Source organism: Spermophilus citellus, assembly GCF_964194105.1.
Source record: "Spermophilus citellus genome assembly, chromosome: 11".
Lineage (NCBI taxonomy): Eukaryota > Metazoa > Chordata > Mammalia > Rodentia > Sciuridae > Spermophilus > Spermophilus citellus.
The window spans coordinates 106,273,166-106,301,107 of record NC_138192.1 but is presented as its reverse complement, the minus strand read 5'-3'; the positions used below and the strand labels follow the sequence as shown (position 1 = coordinate 106,301,107).

Here is a 27,942-nt window from a genome sequence, read left to right as displayed (position 1 = left end):
CTTCTTTCTGTCAGCATAAAATGAGAACATGACCTTGTCCTGAGAAACACCATCAAGTAATATTTTTCATAACTTCCATGTGGTGATGATCTAATAAGAATCTAAAAGTAATTAACTGGGTCTTTTTAGCCAACCAAAGCCCTATTCAAATACACATTTTTATCAGGATTCTGAGGGAGCCATAAATTGGGGCATTTTGAAAAACTGGGATCTAATCCAGTCCATGATCTGATCAGGGTTCAGTGGTAATAATAAATTGGGACTATTAAAACTGGGAATCATTCCAACATTTTATTTTGCCCAAACCACAGGACCTAGCAAATTCTACTGCAAAAGACAGGGATATACAGTGACGAGTAAAACCATGCTGAATTAATCATTTGTAGGTAATCATGCCAAAACATGGGTGTTTTCAACAGTTTAAATAGTGCCAGAGTTTAAGTTCAGTAAATAATTAATTATCAAGAGTCACTTGGCAAATTAAAGAAATCAACCTTCTGGTTACTTTAATAAAATATGCACTCTTTTAAGAATGTAATGACAAACTCCTATCAATTCGTTTGTTGCTCTGGGTACTTAGGAGTATAATGCGTACGCAGGTTACAACTAAAAATGTTAACACAGCTTGTAATACTTTTCCTTCTTAGACTACAATAAGCATCTTCATTTTTCAATCTGAACAAATGTTGGGTAAACTCTAGCCTTATTCTGGTTTTCATTTCAATTTCCAGTAACATAAAAGTCCTCCATAATTAAATAAAATGCTGAGAGGTTGGGAATAGATTTTCAACCACTTGAATTCTCAAACTATAAATGGTTTCTGAATGTTTTTATATCTCGAAGATGCATTTCGTTTATGTGGGGAACTTGCAGCTGCATAATTAAATCTTGGTTTGCCAAATATCAAAAACACATGTATTGATTTAAACTAAGGGAACAGGCCACAAGCAGCTCAGCTGGTAAGACAAGGGAGAAGCCTCTGCAGCTCTTGGAAGGCTTCCCGAAAAGGAAAGAAAACTAAGAACCTTGAGTTCAGACACTGAAACCGATTAACTTTCCTAAATCTTAGTTTCACTCTCACTTAGGCATTCCATTCAGGACAGTTGTCCACAGCACGAGCCATATGTTTTCATACTTCTCAATGCTGAGGCTGAAGTCCTTGCTTGCCCTGCCCCCACCTCCTCATTTGTCCTGTTCAGGTTCTAATAAGATCTACAAAAGTGATGTTTAATGACTACAACAAATATTTCCCTGATAAACAAACACTGACATGGTGTAAGAGGAATAGGTGGTCTTGGAGTATCTAACTCATGTTATGAAAGTTCTTCTTTTTTTTTTTTTTCCCAAGCTCAGTAAGAGGTTGCATTTAGTAAATTTTTATTGCGGGGAAAGTAATGTGGGAGTTTAACAGAAGACAGACTTCAGTGTCCTTGAAAATACTTTCTCCAGTACAATAATCCTAAATAAACAGGGAGCAGTGTGGGAGGAGGCATAATTTTCTTTAGCCAATCGCCACCTGACTTTTGAGGGTATTAAGAATACAAGTACTCTATAGGTCCAAGAATCGTACTGATTTTGTATTCTGCAGAAGGTTGCTAAGTCAGGTCTTGGAATTAAACAATGACAAAATGCATTTCCCAACATGTCAAAAAAAAAAAAATCTCTTGCTGTCAGCTTATTTACATAATCTCAATGTGTAGAAAATGCTAATTTAATTTAGCTTGACAAAATATTCCTGGAGATATAATCTTTGAATATAATATTGAGTTAATCTTTCTAGCAATGGATAAAGGCCTTTGAAACTAATGTTTTCTTATGGCAAATCTCACTGAAGCATGAACAAAAAGGATGAGTTTGTTTAATTCAGGACTTTGTGGCCTTGGACCAATTGACTTGTGTCAGGAGGGGACATATCATCAACTCAAAAAATCAAATGCAAGACTAAGAAAATCCTACCCCACAGTCTTGAGCAAGAAGCTTGGTCGTATACCTGAGATAAGAAGAAGAATAGCATACACACGACCATGAGCCGATTCTATGTCACATTCAAGAAAGGTTGCTCTAGAAAACCCAAATTAAATGCTCCTATACTCAGCATTTAGATCTCACTCAGACTATAACATCTGGGAAGGACCCTAGAGATCAGCTAAGGACAAATGCAGCACTAATGATGCACATGGATATTTTAGATGATATACGACTTAATGCATTTAATTGCATAAACTAATATTTTATTTATTTGAATATGTATACATATAATTAAGAAGGAAAGAAATATATCAGTGATTGAGGTTTATGAAATTCCAATATTTACCTGATGAACTAATCCTTTCTAAATGTATCCAGTGTCAACAAACTTACTGCTTCATAATGCATTCTATTTGGGGGGATGTTTTCCCTTCTATTTATCTGAAGGGTATCTCTCTGAAATTAACATTCCACTAGTGTCTTCAAGTAAATAAACAAATGGGCAAATAAGCAAATAGATGAATAGATAAAGTAAAATGGGGTAAAAGGGTGCCAGAAGACAAATTTAATTGTTCTTCTATGTGACTGTTCTTCAAGCATGTGAAAGCAACCATTTTGACTCTGTGAGCTCTTTGTCCCCAGGTCCTTCGATGTTTCTCATCAGACACGGATTTAGAGTTCCATTCTTTGTGTGAGGGAGAGCATAGGATATTCCAGGTGTCATCTGTGCAGTGTAAGATAGGAATTATTTTGTACATGAACTTCCAGTACACATAGCCTAGGACTGGATTACGATTTGGCAGGCATATTGTCATGTTGACTCATGCTAAACTTACTCTCAACTAAAACCATCAGGCAAATTTTTCATATATTTGGTATTAAGTCAAACCTTCCACATCCTGTTTGTCTAGTTCATTTTTGGACGGAAACCCAAGACTTTACATTTATTCCTATTAACTTTTTTTATGTTTGATTTGTTCCATTGTTCCAGATGCTCTGTCATCATACATATTTTCAACCCCTGCAGTGTCTTGGCATTCACAATTCGATCAACAGGTCGCCACACCTAATGTCAGTGCTTAGCAGGCAGGGGTTATAAATAAATTTTCAAGACAAATTTTATTTTTACAAGCTTATATTGATGGAATACTCATTGGCAATATTTGGGTACAATTTCTCATATACCTAACAATCCTTCTAAGGATATGTCACCTGGCATACTACATATTTCTCTGCATTATGCACAGGACATCATGAGACGATGCAATTCTGATATCCGGGAGAGTTCCCCTACAGTTTTTTAAGTATAGGGATTAGAATGGGGATTCTTCACTCTGTACTATTGACATTTGTGGTTGGTAATTCATTGTGGAGGCTGGGGGCTGTCTGATTTTATTGTAGGAGGTGTAGAGCTTCTACCCAGTAACAAAGCAATAGTAACTCCCATCCCACCATCTCCCTGCATTTATGACAATCAAAAATGTCTCTAGAGGGAAGAATAGAAGTTCATTGGAATAGACAAAGGGAAATGAAGGGAAGGGAGGGTGGATTGGAATACGAAAGACAATAGAATGAATAGAACATAACTTTCCTTTGCTCATATATGAACGTACAACCAGTGCAGCTCCACACTGTGTACCACCACAAGAATGGGATCCTAATTGGAATGGGTCGTACTCCATGTATGTATAATATGTCAAGATACACTCTACTGTCATGTATCTAAAAATAACAAATTTAAAAAATGTCTCTATATATAGCCAAACATCCCTTGGAGGCAAAACTATCTTTTCCCATTAAAAATCACTTTCTAGACTATGCATACTTCCAATAGCTAGTAACCCAATCCACCTGTTAGGACTATCATTGATCTTTTCTTAGGCATAGCTACAAAACAAAATAAAACTTTTCACAAATAACACCAAAACAGTCCCACATCAGGAATTAGATATGCAGAATAACTAAAATAAGATAGGAAATGATGGGGAAAATAGAGAAGGATAATATTTCCTAAAATTTGGAGTTTTTAGATGAATCCTATGTTAAAACAGTTACAGAAAAATTGAACTTTCAATAGGAATTGTATGACTTAAAAAAAGTCATCTATAAAGGCTTTTTTTTTTTAACCTGGATGCTCATCAAAGTATTATTTGAAGCAGTGAAAAATATAAATGAATTAGTTGTTTGACAGTGAGAGACAACTAATATATTATTTGTTGATTTCATAGAATATTAGGCAGTGGCAAGATGGCATAATTGTGAATTATTAATAGCATGGGGAAATATTTGCAAAATAATGCTATTTTTTGAAAAAAGCAAGCCATTATGTGTATAGTACAGCAATCAAGTTTTCAAGGACATATATGCATAGAGAAAGGATCATGAAAACATTAATAGTGACTATGGGATTATGATATGAGAATTATTTATAATTTTAAGTCTTTATACTTTTTTATAAGTTGTGGTTTGCATCTGAACTGTCCCTCAGAGGCCGTGTGTGAAAAGGCTTGGTTGTCAGCTTGTGGTGGTACTGAACGTAAGGCCTGTTGGAGGATGCAGGGGGCTGGGAGTGTGCCCTTGTAGGGGATATTGGGACTCTGATCCCCTTCTCTCTTTCCCCATTCCCCTCCGCTCCCCCATTTCTTCCTCTCTTGGCACCATGAGGTGAGCAGCCCTGCTCCACCACATGGTCCCCACCATGACATTCTGCTTTACCACAGGCTCAGAAACAATGGAGCCAAACAAATGACCATGGACTGAGACCCCTGAAGTTGTGAGTCAAAATAAACCTTTCTATTAAATTGTTTTACTCAGACATTTAATCACAGCAAATGGAAAGCTGACAAACACGTTTCCAAAATTTTCTTAATTAGCTCATATTCTCTTGTAAGTGTGTGTGTGTGTGTGTGTGTGTGTGTGTGTGTGAGAGAGAGAGAGAGAGAGAGAGATGATTCTAGAAAAAATGACCCATATTTGGTTAAATGAGAGAGTAGTGGTTCTTCACTTGTTTACAGAAGAGTACGCCAGTGAGGTAGGATACTTTAGAGAGGGAACACGAAAAAAGATGACAATATTTGTAGACTAGGTCACTTGCTTTCCTTAGGGGAAAAAAGTCTGTACATAATTTTTCATAAAATAAGAGGTGTTTTTTTTTTTTTTAAATATTCTGGCTTCATCCTGTCCCTCCAAACCAGTGGTTCTCAGACTTTAGGATGCTGAGGAGTCCCCTTGGGTTTAGCCATTAAAGTTTCCTGGGCTCCAACTCCTGAGATTCTGATTCTGCACATCAGCTATGGGGGCTCAGGAGTTTCCATTTTTAACAAGCTCCTCTAGGGACTCAATCTGACACAGGTGGTCCCTGGACCACATTTTTAGAAACACTGCTATAATCAGCCATGTGGCTTGATTTGGATATTTTTATGCCTCTATGTTCAACAATTTCTTCCTGGTTATGCACTAAAAAGAACTCCAGTGGTTATGCTGGTAAATTGACTCTTTGAAATAATGATCTATTTATTACATTTGCCAATCTCTGTGTTGTAAATATCCCCACCATGGCCCATTTCAAGCTACAATGGTTTAACAACTAGTTCAGAAAATTCTTGGAAGTTTAACAATTGGCTGGCACGAGCTAGTTACAGCACTGTATGGTATATACATGTATATTTTTTAAAAAAGGGTATGCTAATAATAAACTATTATTTTACCTATGACAACTGGGATGGAACAAGTAAGCAATAGAATAGCTTGAGTTGTTCAAGGAAACCACATTCCAATGTATTAGAAAAAAAGTGCAATAATAGCTTTTATCACTCTTTCCTATTTGATTCTATTTTTCCATAACCATACCATGAAGAGTGAAACACTCACTGAGTTCTTTGAGAGTTGTGAATTGCTTTCCTATGGATGATGGAGAGCCAAGGAACAGAACTCTGGGATTGGGAACAATGCCAAATGTTCAGCCTCCACCTCCACCCTCCATGGCCCTGTTGAAATGTCCTGGGTCATTAATTCTATAGCACCCAACCATAAAATCAACTCCTTCAACTTCTTCCTGTAGCACATGATTGAGACAATGTTGTCTCTAGGAAACCCATTTCAGATGTGTTTTATGTGTTCATCTGTGGGAAGTGGCCTAAGTGGGGGCTAATAGTAGAGTTCTTTCAGTATTTTGACCAAACGTATTTTAAGAAAATTGGACCTGAAGCCTATATAGTCAGCTGAGGCGAATTTACAGCCCTGCTTTTAAGAACAAAACTCCCTCAGGCACCTGCTTCCTAAAAGCAAAACCAGAAAGGAAATGAACTCTTGCTTAAAGACAACCCACCTTATTTTATGGGTTATCAATTTTCTAGTTGGCACACAGTTCCCCATCTACTAAGAGGTTTTTGCCCCCCATCTCAAGCAAGTACTGAGCAGCAAAAAAAATTGTCAAGTCTGCATTCTAGAAAAGGGCTCAGTTTCCTGAAGATGAGACACGGGACACGAAAGCAAAGTCAGGGGAACAGCAAAGATCTATGATGCAGGCTTACCACGCAGATGTCTTTGCCAATACATGCATTAAAATTGGAGCCTGAATTACATTTTACGTTACAGGATTACTGATCTTGGGCTATGATGGAGAAATATATTTCTTGTCTTTGGGGTGGCTCTGTCAGGTGGATAGTCAACAACAATGTAAAACACTTGATTTCCTTTTAACTGCTCTGGTGACCCTGGAACTGAGCTTATCAACCTCTCAAAAATGAGAAAGAACTAAATAGCTTTTCCCCCCTCAATATTGATAAGTCGGCCTTCTCCATGAAAACAGACTACAAGATAGGGGTCAAAGGGTAAGAGTAGATACTCTTAGACTCCCGTGTGCTAGAAAACACAATAAATAGATGTGATTTTCTTAGTACACATAGTAGACTGATTAGATAAATATAAAAACCGATCTTTAAAAACTACAAGAATAAGCAAGTGAACAGTGAATAAATCTAACTGCCATATAATGAAGTCAGAATCAAAGGCTTAAAATTATATGCTAGCTTGTTCATAATCTCGGTCTTTTTCCAAGCTTTATTTAGTTGGGAAGGCAAAGAATTTTCAGGAGAAATATGAATATTCAATTACATGTTTCAAAATCAGACATTTACACATCCACTTGGGATAAGTGCCAGGGTTAACATCAAAGATATGTGGAGGACCTCTTGTCCAAATGGAACATTAAGCTCCTCAAATAGGAGAATTCAGCCCTTGCAAACTGTCATTATTTCAGCAAATGAAGCCGGCCCTTTAACAGATGGGCAACATACTTTTCAGCTTGCTGATAGCCTAATAAAAGACAGTGGCTTTTTTTTTTTTTTTGAAAAATGAAGGACATGTATTTCTCAAATTACACTATCCAAACGGATTGAGCAGAATAAAATTAAGAAGGCATACAACAGCCCGACGAAAATTAGGATCAGACTATGGGAACTTGATGGTTATAAATATCAATATCAAAATGACCTTTGCATTCAAAGAAGAAAAAAGAAAGAAAGAAACAAACAAAAACAGGTTCACTGTTTAAACCACAAGGAAAATGGGCACTGATATAGTCAAAACTGGGAGCAACGGATTATGGAATTATAGGTACTGATGTAATAAAAATGCAAAATTAATTTCTTCTCAAAAATATAATTAAAATTCCCCAGAAAGGCAGGTTGGTTTTATGTCAGCTGTGTTTTCTTATATACGAGTCGACCTGTGTGTTTATTAAAGGAAAATAAAATCTCTTGAGTGGATTGTTTCAATAACCGAATTAAACACAGACCACAGACTCCAACCAAACAGGGCTCGACCCTCCTGCTCACCGTTCCCGCTCTTCTTTCATTTTCTCCAGCTCTTCTTCTCTCAGGTTCCCGGGCTTCAGAGTGCCTTTCTGGTCAGCCTTTCCGCCCTTGTCTTCTTTCTTCTTTCCAAATCTAGTGAGAGACATGGAGGTGTTAACAATATTCAGTTGCTTTTGTGGCAACTGTGAGATATATGTGAGATGCGTTTGTTGGGCCATAATTCTTTATTGTAATGAGATCAATTTGCATGAGATGGAGACAAAATAATGAAAGCAGAAAAATAATATAGTTACTGGATTCCTCTCTTTCTCTCTTTTTTTCTTCTTTTAAACCCAGATATTTATTACGCATCAAGTGCAGTATCACGTGATTAAGAGAGTAATCATTTTGAGCTATTAATTCAATAGAGTGAAAAACGGAGTGATTATTGTTCATGTATGACTATATATTGACTGTTTTCTACACAGGCCCCTACAGCACCAACGCCATTGTCATTTAAGGTTAAATTCACAGGAGTACATAATGAGGGGGCAGCAAGGGACCTCACTGAACACATAATTCAGTGAAGGACAGAAAGCTCTGGGGGGTTTTGAACCTCCCCCAGACCTCCTGCTGGCCTGTGACAGAGCTGGGATTAGAGCTTGATTGCCTCCTGTCCCTCTTTCTTTTGGGCCCCTTTCACTCTCTAATGTAGCCCAGGCTTCCCAAGAGGGCTCCAGGGTAGTATGCTTGGTGTCTGGGTAGTTAAACGTGCACAGCAGCAATCATGATGCTTTATAAGAACACAGTGTTTTCTCAGCACGTTTAGGAAAATGGAAACTGCACAGTTGAAATGGAAAACAAAGCTGCAATTAAATTATTAGTAGGAGACACTTGTATGTGACAGGCATTTCCCCCCAATAGATGATGTTTTCTCCAGATGCAATCCCCCACAGTCTTGATACCAACACACGTGAAAAAAAAGAGAATGTCTGGTTGCTCTACTAATAATGAGGGTTGGGGGAGATCACTCAATTATGCACTTTCTCCAGTTAAAGATTTTGAAACCTGTGAAAACACCATTTATTTATTTTTTCTTATTAAATAGGAGCAGATTTTAACTCTGTGTATCTCTACATATATAGCTCTAGCCCTATCTATACACCTGTCCATCTGTTCTCCCATCTATCTCTTCCTTCCTGTTTACATTTATCTATCTATCTTTTATCTATCATCTATCTACCATCCTTGTACTTCTATTTATCTATCTATATCTTCTTTTCTCACTATCCACCTCTCTCTCTCTCTCTCTCTCTCTCTCTCTCTCTCTCTCTCCTCTCTCTCCTGGGAGATTTTAAAAGTAGAAGTGTCTGGGCTAACCTTACTCCCCACTTCCTTCTGATACATACATAGGACATTAGAATCTCTTTACATGAGAATCTAACATACATTTTAAAGAAAGTGCTATACTCTAACCAGAATAATAGAAGAATCACAAAACTATCTGTTTCTGTCTTCTTTGGAATCCTAATAAAAGTAGACAGATATTTGTATTTTTCTGGAATATGCTTGAGTCATAGCAGAGGTTGTTGGTTAACTGATAACCCTGAGCATCACACCTGGAAGATGCCATTGCTAATATTCATAATCCTCCTGTTATCCTAGTACAGATTGCATCCTGCTCTCCCTAGAAGTCTCTCCTGGTCTTGACTCTTTTGCCTGTTTCTCAATTTGCAATTTAAGTTAGCAAGTTCTCTCTCATGGATTTTCCTCCCACCTACCTCTACTTCTACTGCAGTTCTTCTGCTAGATTCAGTGTAGCCTTGGAACCCGCTTCACCAACTATCAGCTCTGACTTCACCCTATGATCTCTAAGTCCTCAGGCAACTTTTTACCTCCTCTTTCTTTTCTTTTTTTTTTTTTGCCTCTCTTTCTGAATCCATTTTTTGTTTCATTTCACAAAAGCAACAACCTGATATTATTTATAGAAGTAACTAGGGAACAGAGGGAAAATAAAGACCAAAAATATATATCTATAAGAGTGTAAGCTTTCAAATACATTCAGATCTTCTGATACATTAAAGACCACTCCTGAGCCTACAAAGCAGGAGATAACTAAATCTTTGCACAAACACATCCTGTAGCTTCCGGACTCATGCAGAAGAGTCTTAGGGAACACCATTTTTACTCTAAATACATTTATGGGAGAAATTAGTACTATAGTACATCACTTAGATAAATAATTCTCTCAAATGCCATTGAATATAATAATATTTGGATAAAAATTCAAAATTGTGGTGAGTCAGGGTAGAACTAATGCCTCAGAGTGTTGATGAGGGCAAAAATGTTACCAAAGCTATAGATATCAGGATACTCCATGTCCTGTATATTTTACTCTAAATTTGGAGGTTTGTGTTTTTTGAGATACAAGTAGCGTTGTTTTTGAAGGATACAATTTGCCTATTCATACTCTACATTGATCCTTATTGCCATGTCCCATAAACAGTTTTTCCTTCTGGCACCTAAGATATTTCACTTTTACTGCAGTTCAAAAATAGCTTGCCATGCCTCCACCATAGTGAAATGTGTTTGATAAAGAAAAGATTAGTTTTAACCAAGCATGGTGATACACACCTGTAATCCCAGAGAGCAAAGCTGGTAAAAGGAAGCAAACTGATAAAGATATTGTGTGTCCACCCACAACTAAAATATATATATATGAATGGGCTGGGAATGTGGCACAATGGTAAGCGCCCCTGGATTTCAATCCCCAGTACCAAAGGGGGTGGGGCAGGGGGAGTAAGTAATAAAATATTAGTTTTAAGTTGATTCTACAAGTATTGGTTTTCTTTTTTTTTAATCTAGCAAGAATCATCAACAAGTTGGGCTGGGGATGTGGCTCGAGTGGTAGCGCACTCGCCTGGTATGGGCGGGGCGCTGGGTTCGATCCTCAGCACCACATACAAATAAAATAAGGATGTTGTGTCCACCTAAAACTAAAAAATAAATATTAAAAAATTCTCTCTCTCTCCTCTCTCTTTCTTAAAAAAATAAATAAATAAAATAAACCAAAAAATCCTCAACAAAATATTAAAAAAAACAACCATCAATAAGTCAACAACTTTCAGAAATATTATAAATGTTTTGATTTAAAGTTCATGACCTTTCATTAAATTTTCAATTAATAAGGGCAGAAATTGCTGTAAAGTTTATTTTGTTGAAGAGAATGGCTACCAGTTACCTTATTTCGTAAACCTTAGGTAGATTTAAGAACAGAATCATGAAATAATTTTCAAAAGGATTGCCCACACTGTTAATATGAGGAGAGACCTAGAGAAGCTAACTGGGATCTATTTCTGAGTGTACTGATGTGTTTCTCCAATTTTGCAGTCAGATGACTTTGTCATCGGGGTAGTAGTGGGGAGTGGCAGTTAGGGACATCAGAGGGAAGAACCAGTTTGCCTCCTTTTACCAGCCTTTGTTCTCCTTTCTTAGCAACCCTTTTGGGGCCACACCACAGCCATCCTCACTTCCCTGAAATAAAGAAAAGAGACTTGGGAGGTTCATCTCCCCATTAGCTATTTTTGGGAGAAAAGTTATGGGGACCCTGACTGGCTACAATTACAGCTCTGCCCTCCAGGGTTTCCAATATCCCCTGCATTCCATGCCTCCCATTATCTATTATCTCAGACATTTGAGGGTTGACCACTCTGGGGGAGGTGCCTTAAGGAAATTGCTTATAGGTCATCCTTGCTTTATATAAAAGATATTTTCCTGAAAAACTCTGTGCAAACATATGGTTTCAATCAATAAAATCTTATTTTACATGTACCTGGGTAGCCTGTTTATAGAATCTTATGATGGATCTTCTGGTAAAGTAGAAAAATCACCTTTCAACATATTCTTTATGTAAATTCAGATTTTCATGAATTATAAATATGCTTAAAACACCTGGTTTCTAGAGAGGTCATATAAAACAGCTTCACAGAAAGTTTTCCCTCCCTTTTTCCCTCCTTCTTTTTATTTCCTTCCTCCCTCCCTCTTTTCTTTTCTTTCTTCTTTCTTTCATTTATTCATTTAAAAATATTGATTAGGCATCTTCTATGTGTCAGAGAGTCAGAGGCACTGGGTATAGGTTTGTTTTAGTCAACTTTTTGGCCAGTGTGATTAAAGGAACTAACCAGAACAATTTTAGAGGAGGAAAAGTTTACTTGGGGGCTCATGGTTTCAGAGGTCTCAATCCATACACAGCAGGTGCCTTTCCTTGGGGCTGGAGGTGAGGAGGAACATCATGGTGGAAGAGTGCGGCAGTGGGAAGCAGCTCACTTGGTGATCAGGAAGCAGAGAGAGACTCCACTCCCCAAAACAAAATACATAGCACATAGCTATTGAACAATCCCCTCCAGACCTATCCCACCTGCCTCTGGCCACCACTCAGTTAACCCCATCAGGAATGAATCCACTGATTAGGTTAAGGCTATAACCCAATCATTTCTCCTCTAATACTTCTTACATTATTTCACATGAGTTTTGGGGGGATGCCACTTCAAAACCATAAAAAGGTTCATACTGGGTTGAGATGCAAACTACCTACTATCTTCATAGAATTTACACTCTAACAGAGCACTCACCAAACAAGCATAAATATAAAATCACAAATTGTGAAAGTGCTAAGACTATTGTCTCGGGAGAGACAACAATGGAGAATTGATAACAGGGGAAAGCCTCAATAAGGAAAAATAATTTAAACTGAGACTACAAGGGTGAGAGGCTCCAGACAAGCAGGACAGGTGAAAAGCTCATAGGAGGAGGAAGTAGCAAATGTGCTTGGTCTTCCAAGTGGTGAAAGAAGGCCAGGTGGTTATATCCAGGAGAGCAGAGGGGAGACACAGATGGATGGGAAAGTCATGGATTGCAGGTGTGAGAAGCTTGGGGTATAGTTTAAGAGTCATGGTAGATCATTTCTCAGTGATTTAAGGCCACAGAGAAACCAAGTGAGAAAACTGGTAAACTTAAAGAGAAACAGAGGAGTAACCAAGACATTTTGAGAAGAAGTCATAAAGTGTCATGAGAATGTTTAAAAGAATGTTGTTTAATGAAGTTTAAAAAGCAGTAAATAAAAAGCAAAATAAGCAAATGCACTAGGGCTGATTGGGGCCTACTGCAGGAGAGTGGGTAGAGAAGTGGCTGTTGAGGACAGAGAAGACAGTGATTTGGAAATGGTTATTCAATTGAAAGGCAGCAAAAAGTTCAATCTTAAATATAATGATTTACAAAAATCAATAGCTTTCCCATACATCAGTAATAAATCTGCTGAGAAAGAAACCAGAACAATTTTATTTACAACGTCCTCAGAAAAAAAATACAATGCCTAGGAATAAGCCTAACCAAGAAGGTGAGAGCCCTCTACAACTAACATTATAGAACACTAAAGAGAGAAACTGAAGAAGACACTAGAATACAGAAATACCTACCATATTCATAGATAGACATGATTATTATTGTTAAAATGGCCACATTACCAGAAGCAATATATAGACTTAATGTAATCCCCACCAAAATACCAATGACAGTCTTCACAGAACTAGAAAAACAGTCTAAAAATTCATACAGAATAAAAGACCCAGAATAGCCAAGGCAATTTTAAGGGGAAAAAAATCAACATCCAACTTATTCAACTTTAAATTACATTATAGATAATATGAGGATACTAATTCACAATAAGGTGGGGGGCACTAGGGAGGAGTAGTGTTACCTTAGATTAGGTAGAGGGAAGTGATGGGAGGGAAGAGGAGAGATTGTGGGGATAGAAAAGATAATAGAATGAAACAGAATTTATTACTGTATGTATATATTGACTGCATGACCAATATGATTCTGCAACATGTACACTCAGAAAAATGAGAAATTATATCCTACCTATGTATGATATATCAAAGTGCATAAATGCATTCTACTTTCATGTATAACTAATTAAAACAAAAATTTTTAAAAAAATTATACTACAGAGCTCTAGTTACAAAAACTGCATGGTATTAGCGTAAAAACAGACACACAGATTAATGGAGTAGAGGATACAGTGACAAACCCACAGAGATACAATCATATGATCCTTGCCAAAGGTGCTAGAAACATACATTTTAGAAAAGACAGCCTTTTTAACAAGTGGTGCTGGGAAAACCAGATATCCACATGTAGAAGAATGAAACTAAATTCATATCTCTCACCCTGCAAAAAAGTAAACTCAAAATAGATCAAACTCCTAGGAATTAGACCAGAAATTTTGCAAACACTATTAGTAAAATATAGGGTCAACACTAATAATATGTATGTGCAGGTAATGAAGCTCAGGAAATAATACCAAGAATTAATAAATGAGATGACATCAAATTTAAAAAGCAAAAGAAATAATTAAAATGTAAAAATAGAATCTATAGAATGGAAGAAAATCTTTGCCAGCTCCTCTTCTATCAGAGGATTAATATCCAGAATATATAAAGAAGTCAAAGACTTACCACCCCAAATCCCAAATAACTCAATCAATAAATGGACAAGTGAACTAAAGAGACATTTCTTAAAAGAATACAAATGGACAATCAATACATGAAAAAATGTTCATCATGTTAGTAATTAAGGAAATGCAAATCATAACTACATTGAGGTTTTATCTTATCCCAGTTAGAGTTATTAAGAATACAAATAATAGGGAGGGGAGGGGGGATAGTAGGGGATAGGAAAGGTAGCAGAATACAACAGTCACTAATATGCCATTATGTAATAATGTGAGTATGTAACAGTTGTGATTCTGCAATCTGTATTTGGGGTAAAAATGGGAGTTCAAAACCCAATTGAGTCTAATGTATGAAAGATGATATATCATGAGCTCTGTAATGTTTTGAACAATCAATTAAAAAAAGAATACAAATAATAATAAATACTGGCAAGGATGTATGTAAAAAGAAACACTTTTACACTGCATTTGGGAATGTAAATTAGCACAATTACTGTGTTTACCATATGACCAGGTTATACCCATCTTCAGGATTATCCTGAAGTACAAAAGTCATCACACTATAACAATGCATGCATTGTTTATTTACAGCAGCACAATTCACAATAGTTAAATTATAGAAACTGCCTAGGTGTCCGTCCATTACTGAATAAATGGATAAAGAAAACATGATATTTACACACAGTGGAGTTTAATTCAGCCACAAATAAGAGTGAACTTACATCGTTTGCAGGAAAATGGATGGAACTTGAGAGCATGATGTTAAACAAAATGAATCAAATTCAGAATGCCAAACATTGCATGTTTTCTCTCATATGTGGAAGATAGAGAGGGAAAAGAAAAAAATGTGTGTGTGTGTGTGTGTGTGTGTGTGTGTGTACTTCATAAAAATAGAAAGGAGATCTGTAGAATAGAGGAAGGGGCCCTAAGAAGAGAGTAGAGAGGTACTGGAGAACAAAATCGACTAATCATTTTGTAATGTTGTATGCACATATAAACATGTCACATAGAATTCCACTGGTGTGTATGATTATAATGCTCCAATAAAGAAAGTAAACCTGATGATTTTAATATGTCTTTGGGAAATCCAAGTGAATGGGCCCAGGCCTAAGCCCTAAGGAACCATAATATCTAAAGATTAGATGGAGAAGGAAGACAGGTAAAAGAGAAACAAAGAACTTTCTTCCTAGTCAGAGAACTTGGAAGAAAACCAGAAGAATGCAGTTACAAAAAAGTCTGAGATGATTACTGCAAGGAGGACCTGGTCTACAGATGGGAGGACTGTTCTGAAGTCCCGGTGAGGATTGAGAAGTGATCACTGGATTTGGTGACACAAAACCATTCATAGCCTAGGTGAGGTTCGGTGCAGAGGTGTGAGCAGCAGTCAGGTGGGTGTGATCTCAGGAATGATGACAGGTAACTACAAGTGTCTGTATAGCCATTTGGAGGCATTAACTGGTGGGGTGGTAGCCAGAGGTAGAGGAGAATGCTGAAGTATTTCAATTTTGGTTACAAGGAACCTTTTTTCATAGAAAAAAAGAGAGAAACAGAAAGGTTGGAGAAGGGGAGAGAAAAGAATAAGGTTATTTTATTTTTCATTGTATTTGTAAAGCATAAAAATTCACTTAAATGATTTTTTTAAACTTTCATATGTAGACATATTATTTTAGTTGTCGATGGACCTTTATTTAATTTATTTACTTATATGTGGTGCTGAGAATTGAGCTCAGGGCCTCACACATGGCAGGTAAGTGCTTTACCACTGAGCCACAACCCCAGACCTAAATGATGTTTAAATGCACAGTTCATTGGCATCAAGTAAATTCCCACTGTTGTGTAACACTCACCACCACCAATCTGCAGAATTTTTCATTATTCCATACTGGAATTCTATATTCATTCAACAAGAACACTCTTCTATTTCCCCCTTCTTCCAGCTCCTGGTAACTATGATTCTGCTTTCTATAAGTTTGACTATCTTAGGTCATTTGTGTAAGCAGAATCATGCAATAATTATCCTTTTGTGTCTGTCCTATGTCACTTAGTATAAGGTTTACAAGTTTCCCCTATGTATAGCATGTGTCATATTTTCCTTCCCTTTTAAAGGCCAAATGATATTCCACTGTGTGTTTTATCCATTTATCCATCAATGGAGATTTGGTTGCTTCTACCTTTTGCTTATTGGCAATAATGCTGCTATGAAAACTGGCACAGGAGAATAAAGTTCTTGATAAAGGGCAAGAGAATGGAGATATACAGCACCTCCCTTACATGGGAGGGAGGAGACTCAGAGCCATAGCTGAGACAATTAGTTTGTTTACAGAGTTGATAAAGGGGAAGGGAAGGCACTTGTACATAATTAATCAGTTAATATGATGTAATATGGATGAGAGAAATGGGTTTCATAGGTAAGGCTGACTTCCAATTTTTTCCCAAACTCCCACATATAAGCTGATAAATTGATTCCTGTACACAGTAGGTACAGCTCTGCTTCAGGTCTATTCCAAGTCTAGCCTCTGTCCAGCTTCCTGCTAGACTCCACTGGGCAGTTTATGTAGTTATTACCATGAGACCTTCTACTTCCACTTGATGCATATAATATAAAAGCCATGTTATGAGGACCAAAGGTTGGGGAGGAAAAGTTCAGATGCTCTTGTTTCAAGTCAGTGGTAAGTTATAAATCTAAAAACAGCAGAAACGTTTGAAACAAAGTAAATTTTCCTCCTGCTAAAATCAGTGAATGTCTTTGATACATTTAGAAAAGGCTACAAAATTAGGTCACAATTAATATCAAAGTTAGAAATTTATAGAACAAAGTCAGATGTAGAAATGAACAAACTCATGGTCGTAACATTTTCTGGACTTGGATAATGGTTTTTCCACCCTGCAACTAGTTTTTTTTTTTTTACAGAATATGTATGATATTTCCTTATCATTTTATAAGTTTAAAATAGCTCAAGCAAAATATGGGGGCAGAGAAGTTCACAGGCCTTTGACTATTATCTCCATAGTTTATTCTGACATCCACCCATAAAAGGTTTCTGTTGTCTGATTTATTCTAAATTGGGCTCTGAATTAGCATATGCATATGCTTATGAAATTAACTTCCATGTATTATAATCTTATATGGTTTTGCACTTCAACTATTGCTTCTCTCTAAAATTTATATCACAAAGGTCTTTCCTTGTTTAGCTCAAATGGTTCCCATTGTACTTGACAGTTAATGAATCTGATAAAAATTCAGTGAAAATTGACCAATTAGAGATTCAAATCTCCCTTCCCCCTTTTTGGGGGTACCTAAGGACATTACTGACTTTTATGATAATATTATTGATAAAATAATGAACAGATTTATGTGTTGCAAGCTAATCTTGATTAAGTAGGAAAAATATTACAATTTTAAAATTTTCCATATGCTTGACTGCCATGATGCTGTGGTTTGGAAATGGTGTGTCCCCCAAAGACTCGTGTGCTACAGGCTTGGTGGTAGAAACTTTAAAGCAGGGGGTGTCTGATAGAGTTGATTAGGTCATGAGGGCATCACACCATGAATGCATATATATCTTTCTCAAGAGATTGGGTTAGTTCTCTTGAGACTGGATTAGGTCATACAGGAGTGAGTTAGGTCTCACAGGAGTGGACTAGCTATCAAGAGAGTAGGTCAGCCTCTCTTCTATCTCATGCACACCTGCTCCTTATGCATGCACCCACATCTTTTTTCCTCTTTTCTGCCATAATCTGATACAACACAAGGCTGCTACTAGAAGCTGAGTCCATGTTCTTGGATTCCAAGAACTGTGAGCTAAATAAACCTTTTTAGAAATTTCCCAGATTCATGTATTTTATTCTAGCAACAAATAACAGACTAAGACACATGGCTCTTAAGAAGCTAATTTGCTTTTGCCACACGAAGGGGCACAATGTATATGGAAATACCAAGCACATATGAAACCCAGAATGCTTTTCACAATAGTAGGACTGTATTTTAAGCTCTAAAAGTCCACTCCTTGTCATTCAAAGAAGTAGAATGAGTTGATGTTTTAATATACTGAGGGAAAAATCAATATTAAAGTCAAGAATCTTGAAATTAAGATTTCTAATTAAAATTTTTATTTTGGATATATTGTTTAGACATAGACTTTATAAAACTTTTTAAAGCAATGAGAAGCTGTATTAAAAAAAAAAAAACTTGTTTAATCCCACTGACATTTTTATCTACTATTTCCCCTAAGGCTAACCTTCCCACCCACCCTTAGGCAGCAACTTTTCTCTGAACTGTCACTCATTCCCAGGATCTAATTCCTAAATTGGTGGTCATGGCAACTATTCATTCCAAAGCAGGGTATCTTCAGATCTCAAATATGTTGATGTTTGTTTTTAGGATTAAAAAGCAAGGTGTTCCTATAACCTTCTAGGATTTCTGCCTAAGTGGATAAAGCATCTGCTGGGAAGTCTTAAGAAGCTCTCTGGCTGAATTCAGCCATGGTGAATCCTTGAGCTAATTTGCTTTTGCCACACCAAGGGGCTGGGAAACACAATGTACATGGAAATACCAAGCACACTGAAGGTAATTCTCAATGGTCCAGAAAGTCAACAAAGGAAACTCGTGTCACCAATAGCCAATATTCCTAAAAATGAACACAAGAGCCTCTGGAAGGCTGATTTGTAAGAATCTGTTAAGGGATTTGTGAGGCACTGGATAGTAACTTTTGTTGAGCATTGTTGTAGTAAGTGGAAACTACACTCTGAGATTACTGAAGCAGCACTCTGTTAGGAAAGGAGAATGAAGGAGGAGGAGGAGGAGGAGGAGGAGGAGGAGGAGGAGGAGGAGGAGGAGGAGGAGGAGGAGGAGGAGGAGGAGGAGGAGGAGAAACTATGAAAAAGAAGCCAGAAATTAAAATTAACTAAAAATAAGCATGAATGAGTGAGCAAGAAACATAAAGATACTAATAAGGTCTGATTTTCAGATCCACATGGGAACTCTAAAAAGCTTATTAACTGTCACTGCCACACTGGGTTTTAAGTTATTCTATCCCCCTGCTTTCTAGAAGAAAAGATGCTCTTCAGGAATGCAGTGAACTTTGATTAATTGCTTTCATACACTCGAATTGCCTTCGAGACATGGTAGGCAACAGCCTTACTGACTAAAGGCTTATGATTTCTGGGAAATACATTTAACATTAAAGAAATGCATTAAAGAAATAGATCTTTTTGCATTTTTATGTTTTCTTAATAGTTAGGCTTTTCCTTTTATTAGATGTTTACTTATTTCAAAGCAGAATGTACATCTTTTTCCCTTTTGTTATTATTATTTTTAAATGGATCTTTGGGCTGTTTTGAAGCCTGGTTCAGTAAGTAGACAAAACTGATGGCCTATACATAGCACTCTTATACTAATTCAAACAGATCACATGGCTAGAATTCTGACTTCAGTCAACAGCTAGATAGATCCTTCTCATGGGTACATCCCTCAACACGTCTTTCTTCCTTTTTCCTTCCCTTTATCTACCTCCAGTGCCCTGGAAACCCAAAACCTAGGAAAGGAAAGAGTGTTTGGAGACCAAATCACACCTCATTTCTAAACTTGTTTTCCATCAACTGCTGGAGGTTCCCAACCACCTTGGCTTTCCCATGCCCAACCTTTCTGGGTATGCTCCAAACTGACCAGATTCATCCTGCAGAAGGAAATGGCCCCCATCCACAGGAAATGGCTCTGAAGTTACCATGCACAGGCAGGTGGGGTCATCTCAACAAATTGCCTGGGAAGGGAAAAACTGATTTGTATCAAGGAAATCAGACTTAGAGAGGGCTCACTTAAAAATTTGGGAGAGGCTTTGACTCTAATCATTAGGCAAAATGTCAAATGTGACTTACATTCCAACAGCACAAATTAACATACATGCTATGGGTATATAATCTATCATCAGAAAGAATAGGTGATAGTGTCTAATTCCTTATGTATAGATGATATAAAGAAACTGCATTCATATATATTTACAATGACTATGCAAAGAAGTGTTTTATAGGGGTTTCCTGAATGCTGATGCTCCATCTTCAGATGCTAAGAGAAACAGGGCATATTTTCTATAGAATTCATCTGTACTGAATGAGAATAAATGATTGCACTCCAGACACAATCTAATGGGAGTAAAACTTATCTTTATAACTCTGATTAAACAAAAAAAATTATCACTTCTTTGATGCCCAAATTAGCATCTTTTCTCTAGCATACTGAATTAATTAGTTGAGTGACAAAAGAATTAGTCCAGGAAGGATCAAAGCTAAAATCATATTTATCTGAAATTTGAAATTAAGAACATAAGTGTTAACCCTCTCTAGCTCACATAATGTTCTTTTATGTTCTATATATCCTAAACCTTCTTCATAAAGTATAACCAGATCTTTTTTCTTTTCATATTCATTTTTATTTTTACTGTGTAAAATCTGCCCCCAAAAGACAATGAGAACATCAGAGTTTTTTTCCCCCTTCAGGTGGGAAACTTTTCCATTGTGCCATAAAAATCTAAAATTATATGACTTTTTTTGTCAAGCATTTATTGTACAAATACAAAAGAAGCAAAGTAATTAATTCATGATAGATCTGGTAAGAGAAACTTAAACAATGAAAAAGAGTTGTTATATTGATTTTTAAGATGTTACTAAGTTTGAAACTTCTTAAAAAGGTGAAAGCTCTCTTAATTTTGGTTTTTAGAAATTTTGTTTTCTTTTGTTTTCTTTTTTCTTTTTTGCTGTAGGAGAAAAAACAATTTTGAATGGAGGCAAACTTGGGTATTATTTTCTGAGATCTTGCAATTCATTAGAACTCGTATTTAATGTTTTTATAATATGCATAACATTTTTGCTAAGCAAAACAACCTTGCATGGGCATATTTATCTTTAGTCAACACTAGATGGGGAATGGATTCAGAGAGAGAATGTGGTGATGGGGAGGGTCAGTGCAGATGCTAGCAGCTGTATATAGGATAGAATGCTATTTCAATCTTGGCTTAAGTGTGAGCGACTCAAGGGTTGAATCTGGGTTTCAAATATACCTGTTGTATTCATTCAACAAATATATGAAATCACCTTCTTGTGTCTAATTAGCTAAACATGGTTTCTACCCTCATTCTTAATGAAAGATATATACGAAAAACTTAACAGTTGTTAAGCGGAATCAAATATGGGGTCAGGATTTCAGGAAAGATGCCACTTGTGTCTTTCTCCATATCCTCTATTCTAGAAGGAGGACCCAAGGGTGTCGCCTAACTCAGCATTTTCTCCCACCAGAAAGTTCCCAATCTAAAAACTTCTCTCCCTGTAGACTCTCAAATCACCTAACTAGCTTAATTTAGGTGTGGAGGCAAGATAGCTGCAGCCCCAATTTCAACAGCCTTAGTGAAACCAAACAGGGGACAGACAGTTGCTTACCTGGCAAAGGAAACGAATACCTGGCTATCCCAGTCCAATGGGGACACTGAGTCATCTTAGGGTTATATGATGATCAGTTCTTTCACATTGTACAAGCACCCTGTTTTCAGAAATGCCAGGCCAGACTCAAGCATGAAATTTAAAACCAAAGCCATCATTAAAGATGATTAATCTGAAAGATGTACTCCATAAAAACCCTGATGTCTATCTCACACTTAGACCTTTAATTTCAGAGGTTCAGACATTAAGTCTCCTTAATCTTAGGTTTCAAGTAAAAATGTGTGTGAGGCAGTTACCGTGTCCTCCAGAGCTCTGACATTACCCATCTGTGTCATTAGATTTCATCCTGTCCTTAACAGAATTCCAAACAATAATATCTCCATCTTTCCATCTTTCCTCTTTCACAGAAGACTTTTTTTTTTCTGGAGAAAGAGGTAATTAAATAATATAATCTCTAACTTAGTTTATAAGGCCAGGGATAAAATTTCAATATTTTTATGTTAGATTTAGAGTAAAGTTAACTAATATCCCTTTCTATTTTAAGTCCCTTAAGAATAAGCCATAAAATAAAATTGATTCTGAACATTAATAAACTGAGAAGAAAAAATTTTACATCCTGAATGTATCAACGAAATTCTACATAATACTTTGACTCTTCTAGATCCAGAAAAGCACAAGTTTCATGAAAATTTTCAAATCTGTGTTGATGATAAGGGTCTCCATTCACTTCTGTAAAGTTTAGAAACTTCCCTTTCCATAGTTTCCCCTTCAAGTTTAAAAATTAGGGAAGTAAGAAGAGCAAGATAAAGTTACCACTACTCCACTTACAAGAAATAAATGGTTTTAAATGAGCAACACAGTAAATATTACAGGCACCATCCAGGTCCCATAACACCATGCCAAAGGAACTTGGCTCAGTGACAACCACTCAAGGGCTGTCAGGAGATCAATAGTTTCCCTCTTTCCAGAGGGGCTTCCCCAAAACAGATATTTTTCATAGGAATAGATTTCGCATGGGATTTTAAAATAACTTGATAAAAGTCAATATAATACCATTCTCCAGAGACTATATGCTGAGAATTAAACAACAATGACAACAACTTTATTTCTGATAAGGTTTTCTAATCACCCATAATTCAGAAAGAATTACAAATAACACACGATCATAAAAGTGCGCTTTTACCTGGAAATGTATAGTCACTAGCATAGTGATAGTTTACAATTTGACCAGAGAAATCAGAAATTGATTTATAGTCTGTCCAAAGCATCGGGCTCCTATTTGCTTGTCCACTAGACTGTGAAACTACTCTTCTGCTTAGTAAGTCTATTTTCTTGTTCTCCCCTTCCTGTACCAATGGCTAATTTTTCCTTTCTTTGATACCACAGACGAATAATTCCTGAAGATTCTTGATACTATTGTACAGAACAAGATGGCTGCCAGCATTCTCACAAAACAAACAAAAAAAAAAGAAACCAGTGCTAGAATTTTGAGTACATGTACTTAAATGCATAACCCTAAAAAAAAAAAAAGCACCTAATTATATAAATCAGAGGTCTGAGCCCCAAGTGGAGTGCCAGAGGGGGTCTGGTGAATACATCTTTAAAAATAAATGTGGGATACTCTCAAACAAGTAAATTAACATGAAGTGCTTTCTTATCTCTGGGGCTATTTTAAAATATCAGATCAATTCTGTACACATCACATAAAAGAATGGTATTGAAAACTTCACTTTTGCCTGGCTATGTGGTTATTTAGATAACAGAGGCATCTTACACAATGCATAAGAACTGTCAGTCTGGGTTTCTGAAGGGCTTTGGATGACCAGTGAGGGACTCACCAGCAGCATCACCCAGAAGACAGTGGGATTGGCAACCATTACCCAGAACATCTGCAACCTGTATTTGGCTTTGGATTTAATGCTTCTGGTCTCCCCATTTTTAGTCTTTCTAAACTTCACCACCTAATATTGAAGTGACTTCCAATAACTAATCCTTTTTATAAACATTACAGTCATATTTGATTCTGTAGAAACCCACAGTATTTGTGTTTTTCATTTTGGAAGGTTATTTGGAAATCCAAGCCAATATATTTTTTCAAGTGTGACTAAGCTGTTGTCATTCATTTTACACCGACCCTAACGCTCTCTAGGACCCATTCCACTGATCTCTGTGTGCTCACTAATCCAGTCAATCCAGCAATGGAAGAATCAGTTTGGATAAAAGAACAATAAATCCAACCATTATCTCAGTTCTATAAAAGTAATATTTGAGTGCATTAGTAAGAAAGAAAAGAAATAAGAACTAGCAAATGCACAATTTGGTGGAAAAAGCCTACATGTAAAGTGTTTCATCTAAATTTAGGAAGTTGGGGAGGAAGGACAATTCTAAAAGGGCCACATTAATGAATTACAAATAAAAGATTCATGAATAAAATAACTCCAAAGTAATTTATTCGCATGTTATACCTAAAATAATAATTATTTGATAAGAAAGAAAAATTGTAAGGTCATTCATACATACTTTCAAACGTAAAATGCCATTAAGAACCCATCACGTACTATGTAAAAATATGGTTTATGTATTTATTTATGTATTAGATTTACATTGGATTTTGTGTGAAATATGCATATCATATATTGATTTTATGCAAGCATTCATATAATTCAAAAATATATTTAGTCAATAAGTATTTTTGAAATATTGTTTCATTATCTATCTATAAAAAAATTTCCATGTGCTTTTTTTATAAAGATATATATATATATATATATATATATATATATATATATATATATATATATAAAGCCTTTTAGGGTTGTAGGAATCTTTGAGATCTTGTTTAGCTAATCCCTCTCAAAGCTTAGAAAGCCAAGTGACCTGTCTAAGGTCACAGTGGTTATTTGGTACCAAACAGGGGCTTGAATCCCTCAATTTAGTACAAAGTTCTTTCCATCCAGCTAGGTTCCCCAATTGTTTGCACATATGTTATCAATTATTAACCAGAAATTCTGAATCCTTGAAAAGAAACCCTACTCAATAAGAGTTTAGTTTTTTTTTTTTCCCTCTAAGTTTCATTTGCCCAGAAATGCAATTAGTTATAATGACAAAGTCCAATTTAATGACTACTGGGCCAAATATAATATGCCAACCCATGTGAGGACTTGATAACTGTCCCATTATCTTAAGCTCCCTTTCCAATGACATCCTCACCCCTGTCCACAGACAGACTCTTATTATATGCCATCTGATTGATCAGATTTCTAAGAAACAATTACTCAATTATTTAGCTCAATTGGTTAGAACAGTGTGGTAATGGGGTCAAGGTCATGGGTTGGCTCCCCTGTGTGGGCCAGTTAACCTGGACTTATTCCATAACCACAGGCTCTGCTTCAAACCCCAGACAGTCTTACAAATGCATGCCAGTGGTCAAAAGGGCACTTGCCAAGAAAATGAGGACCGAGCGGCATAAATCCATCAGCACTCCCAAAACAACAGCTCAATGCCAGTTTTGTTGAATATACGTGGGTTAATAGTAAAATTTTCACAGGTGAAAGACAGAATATGATTCCTGATTTTGTAATACTGTAGAAATAAAATTTTGAATTTAAAAAAAGAATTTTTAGGAAATATGAAAGTCCATGGTGAGATTTAAATTCAAGGAAGCATTTGAGATTTATAGGGGAAGTTTTAAATTTGAACCAGTGATTTCTATGAGCTTTTAAAACATGAAAAAAAAAATCAAACCAACAAATTAGGTCCATTTTTGTGAAATATTATAATTTTTAAATATTGGATCAGATTTAAAAGAAAATAATACTCTATGGCCCAAATGTAAAGTATATAAAAACTAAATTCAGGATCCCAGCTTGCAAATATTGGGGTGTCTAAGTACCTATGTATCTATATACTAAAAATAACTTTCAAATCAATGAAGTTACCTTAAGTGTAACTTACTGAGCTTTTTAACTCTTGGTTACCTATTTGCTTAGATCCCAACTCATGTTGATCCAGGGGTATCAGAATTAAAATACACAAAAGAAGGATGAGCCACTTTCATAGTAACCATTATAGAATGTATAATGAAGATCAGTACAGGCTGGGGTTCCTGGGCACCACTTTGTAGATGAAGCAGGATCACACCAAGCTTCCAATTTCTACCTAAGTATATTTTTTGAGTACCACCCATGAATTATCAATGTATCCTTCAGAAGATCTGTTGTAGGAATTTATAAATCAGCAGAACTAGAATAGTCAATTCCACAAAATAACGTGTGTGTGTGTGTGTGTGTGTGTGTGTGTGTGTAGTTTAGATTTTATTTCTAAGGTTTAAAACCCTGAAGTAAAAATTCCTGTGAAGATTGCATTCTGCATGGTTTCATACAAAACCAGTCCAACCTTCCTTTTCTTAGGTAGCAAAATAGGGGGAGGATACTGTATTCCCACTTCTCACCAATACAAGCTGTAGGGATTTAGGACAAGAAGGCTCATGGTAGAAATGTTGAAAGGACTAGGGAAAAAGTACTATATAGACTTGTTGGCATTTGGTGATTTATTAGCTGATTAATTGATATATGACAAATTCTATGAATTCCTGAAAACTAATTAAATTATACATTTCAGGAACAAATAAGCTGATCAGATTTCTTACTATCTCTATAGCCTAAAAATATTGAATTCAGACCGGCCCCTGCAGGGCCCAGGCACACAACACACTTGGTTCACCCCTCCCCCTGCGGAGCAGAGACCTCCAGAGCCTAGCCTTTGGTGACCAGCAGAATACCTGTGGGAGGTCAAGCCGGAATAAAGAACATCAGATAATGAAGACAAAGTTTACAATCTAGAAAATGAAGTTGACCACACAGAGAAGAAAGTTAGAAACCATGAATAGAACATCCAATAATTATGGGACAGCATCAAAAGACCAAATCTAAGAGTTATTGGGATAGAGGAAGGCACAGAGTTTCAAACCAAAGGAATGTACAATCTCTTCAACGAGATAATATCAAAAATTTCCCAAGCATGAAGAACAAATTGGAAAACCAAATACAAGAGGCTTACAGGACACCAAATGTACAAAATTACAACAGATCTACACCAAGACACATTATAATGAAAATGCCTAGCATACAGAATAAGGACAGAATCTTAGGAACTGCAAGAGAGAGGAATCAGATCACATATAGGGGAGACAAATTCATATCTCAGCAGATTTTTCAACCCAGACCCTCAAAGCCAGGAGATCATAGAACAACATATACCAAGCTCTGAAAAAAAAAAATAGATGCCAACCAAGAATCTTATATCCAGCAAAACTAAGTTTTAGATTTGATGATGAAATAAAAACCTTCCATGATAAGCAAAAGTTAAAAGAATTTACAACTAGAAAGCCTGCACTACAGAACATACTTAGTAAAGTATTCCAAGAAGAGGAAATGAAAAACAATGATGAAAATCAGCAAAGGAAGGGATTACACTAAAGGAAAATCTAACCAGAAGAGAAACCAAGTCACATTAAATACCAATAATAAATAAAAATGGCTGGGAATACAAATCATGTCTCAATAATAACCCTGAATGTTAATGGCCTAAACTCACCAATCAAAAGACAGAGACTAGCAGATTGGATTAAAAAAAAAAAAAAGGACCCAACAATATTCGGCCTCCAAGAGACTCATCTCATAGAAAAAGACATTCACAGACTGAAGGTGAAGAGTTGGGAAAAATCATACCACTTACATTGTCTGCGGAAGCAAGCAGGGGTTTCCATCCTCATATCAAATAAAAGTAGACTTCAAACTAAAGTCAATCAAAAAGGATAAAGAAGGACACAACATACTGCTCAAGGGAACCATACACCAACAAGACTTAACAATTATAAATATTTATACCCCAAACAATGGAGCAACTATGTTCATCAAACAAACCCTTCTCAAGTTCAAGAGTCAAAAAGACTACAACACAATAATTTTGGGTGACTTTAACACATTTCTTTTATCACTAGATAGAACTTCCAAACAAAAGCTGAACAAAGAAACTATAGAACTCAATAATACAATCAATAACTTAGACTTAACTGACATGTATAGAATATTCCAACCTTCAATAAGAGAATATACTTTCTTCTCAGCAGCACATAGGTCCTTCTTTAAAGTAGACAATATACTATGCCACAAAGCAACTCTTAGCAAATATAAGAGAGTAGAGATTCTACCCTGCATTCTATCAGATCATAATGGAATG

At 36.3% G+C, this 27,942-nt stretch overlaps 1 protein-coding gene across 2 annotated transcripts in view; it reads right to left on the bottom strand.

Annotated features, from left to right (window-relative positions):
• The window catches only part of PARD3B (par-3 family cell polarity regulator beta), a 1,004,964-nt gene that overhangs the window by 208,656 nt on the left and 768,366 nt on the right, over positions 1-27,942 (bottom strand). For both annotated transcript variants that reach the window (XM_081260439.1, XM_081260440.1), the window contains one exon: positions 7,806-7,916. In XM_081260439.1, coding sequence (XP_081116565.1) covers positions 7,806-7,916 — 111 coding nt within the window. The remainder of the gene's footprint in view (positions 1-7,805; positions 7,917-27,942) is intronic.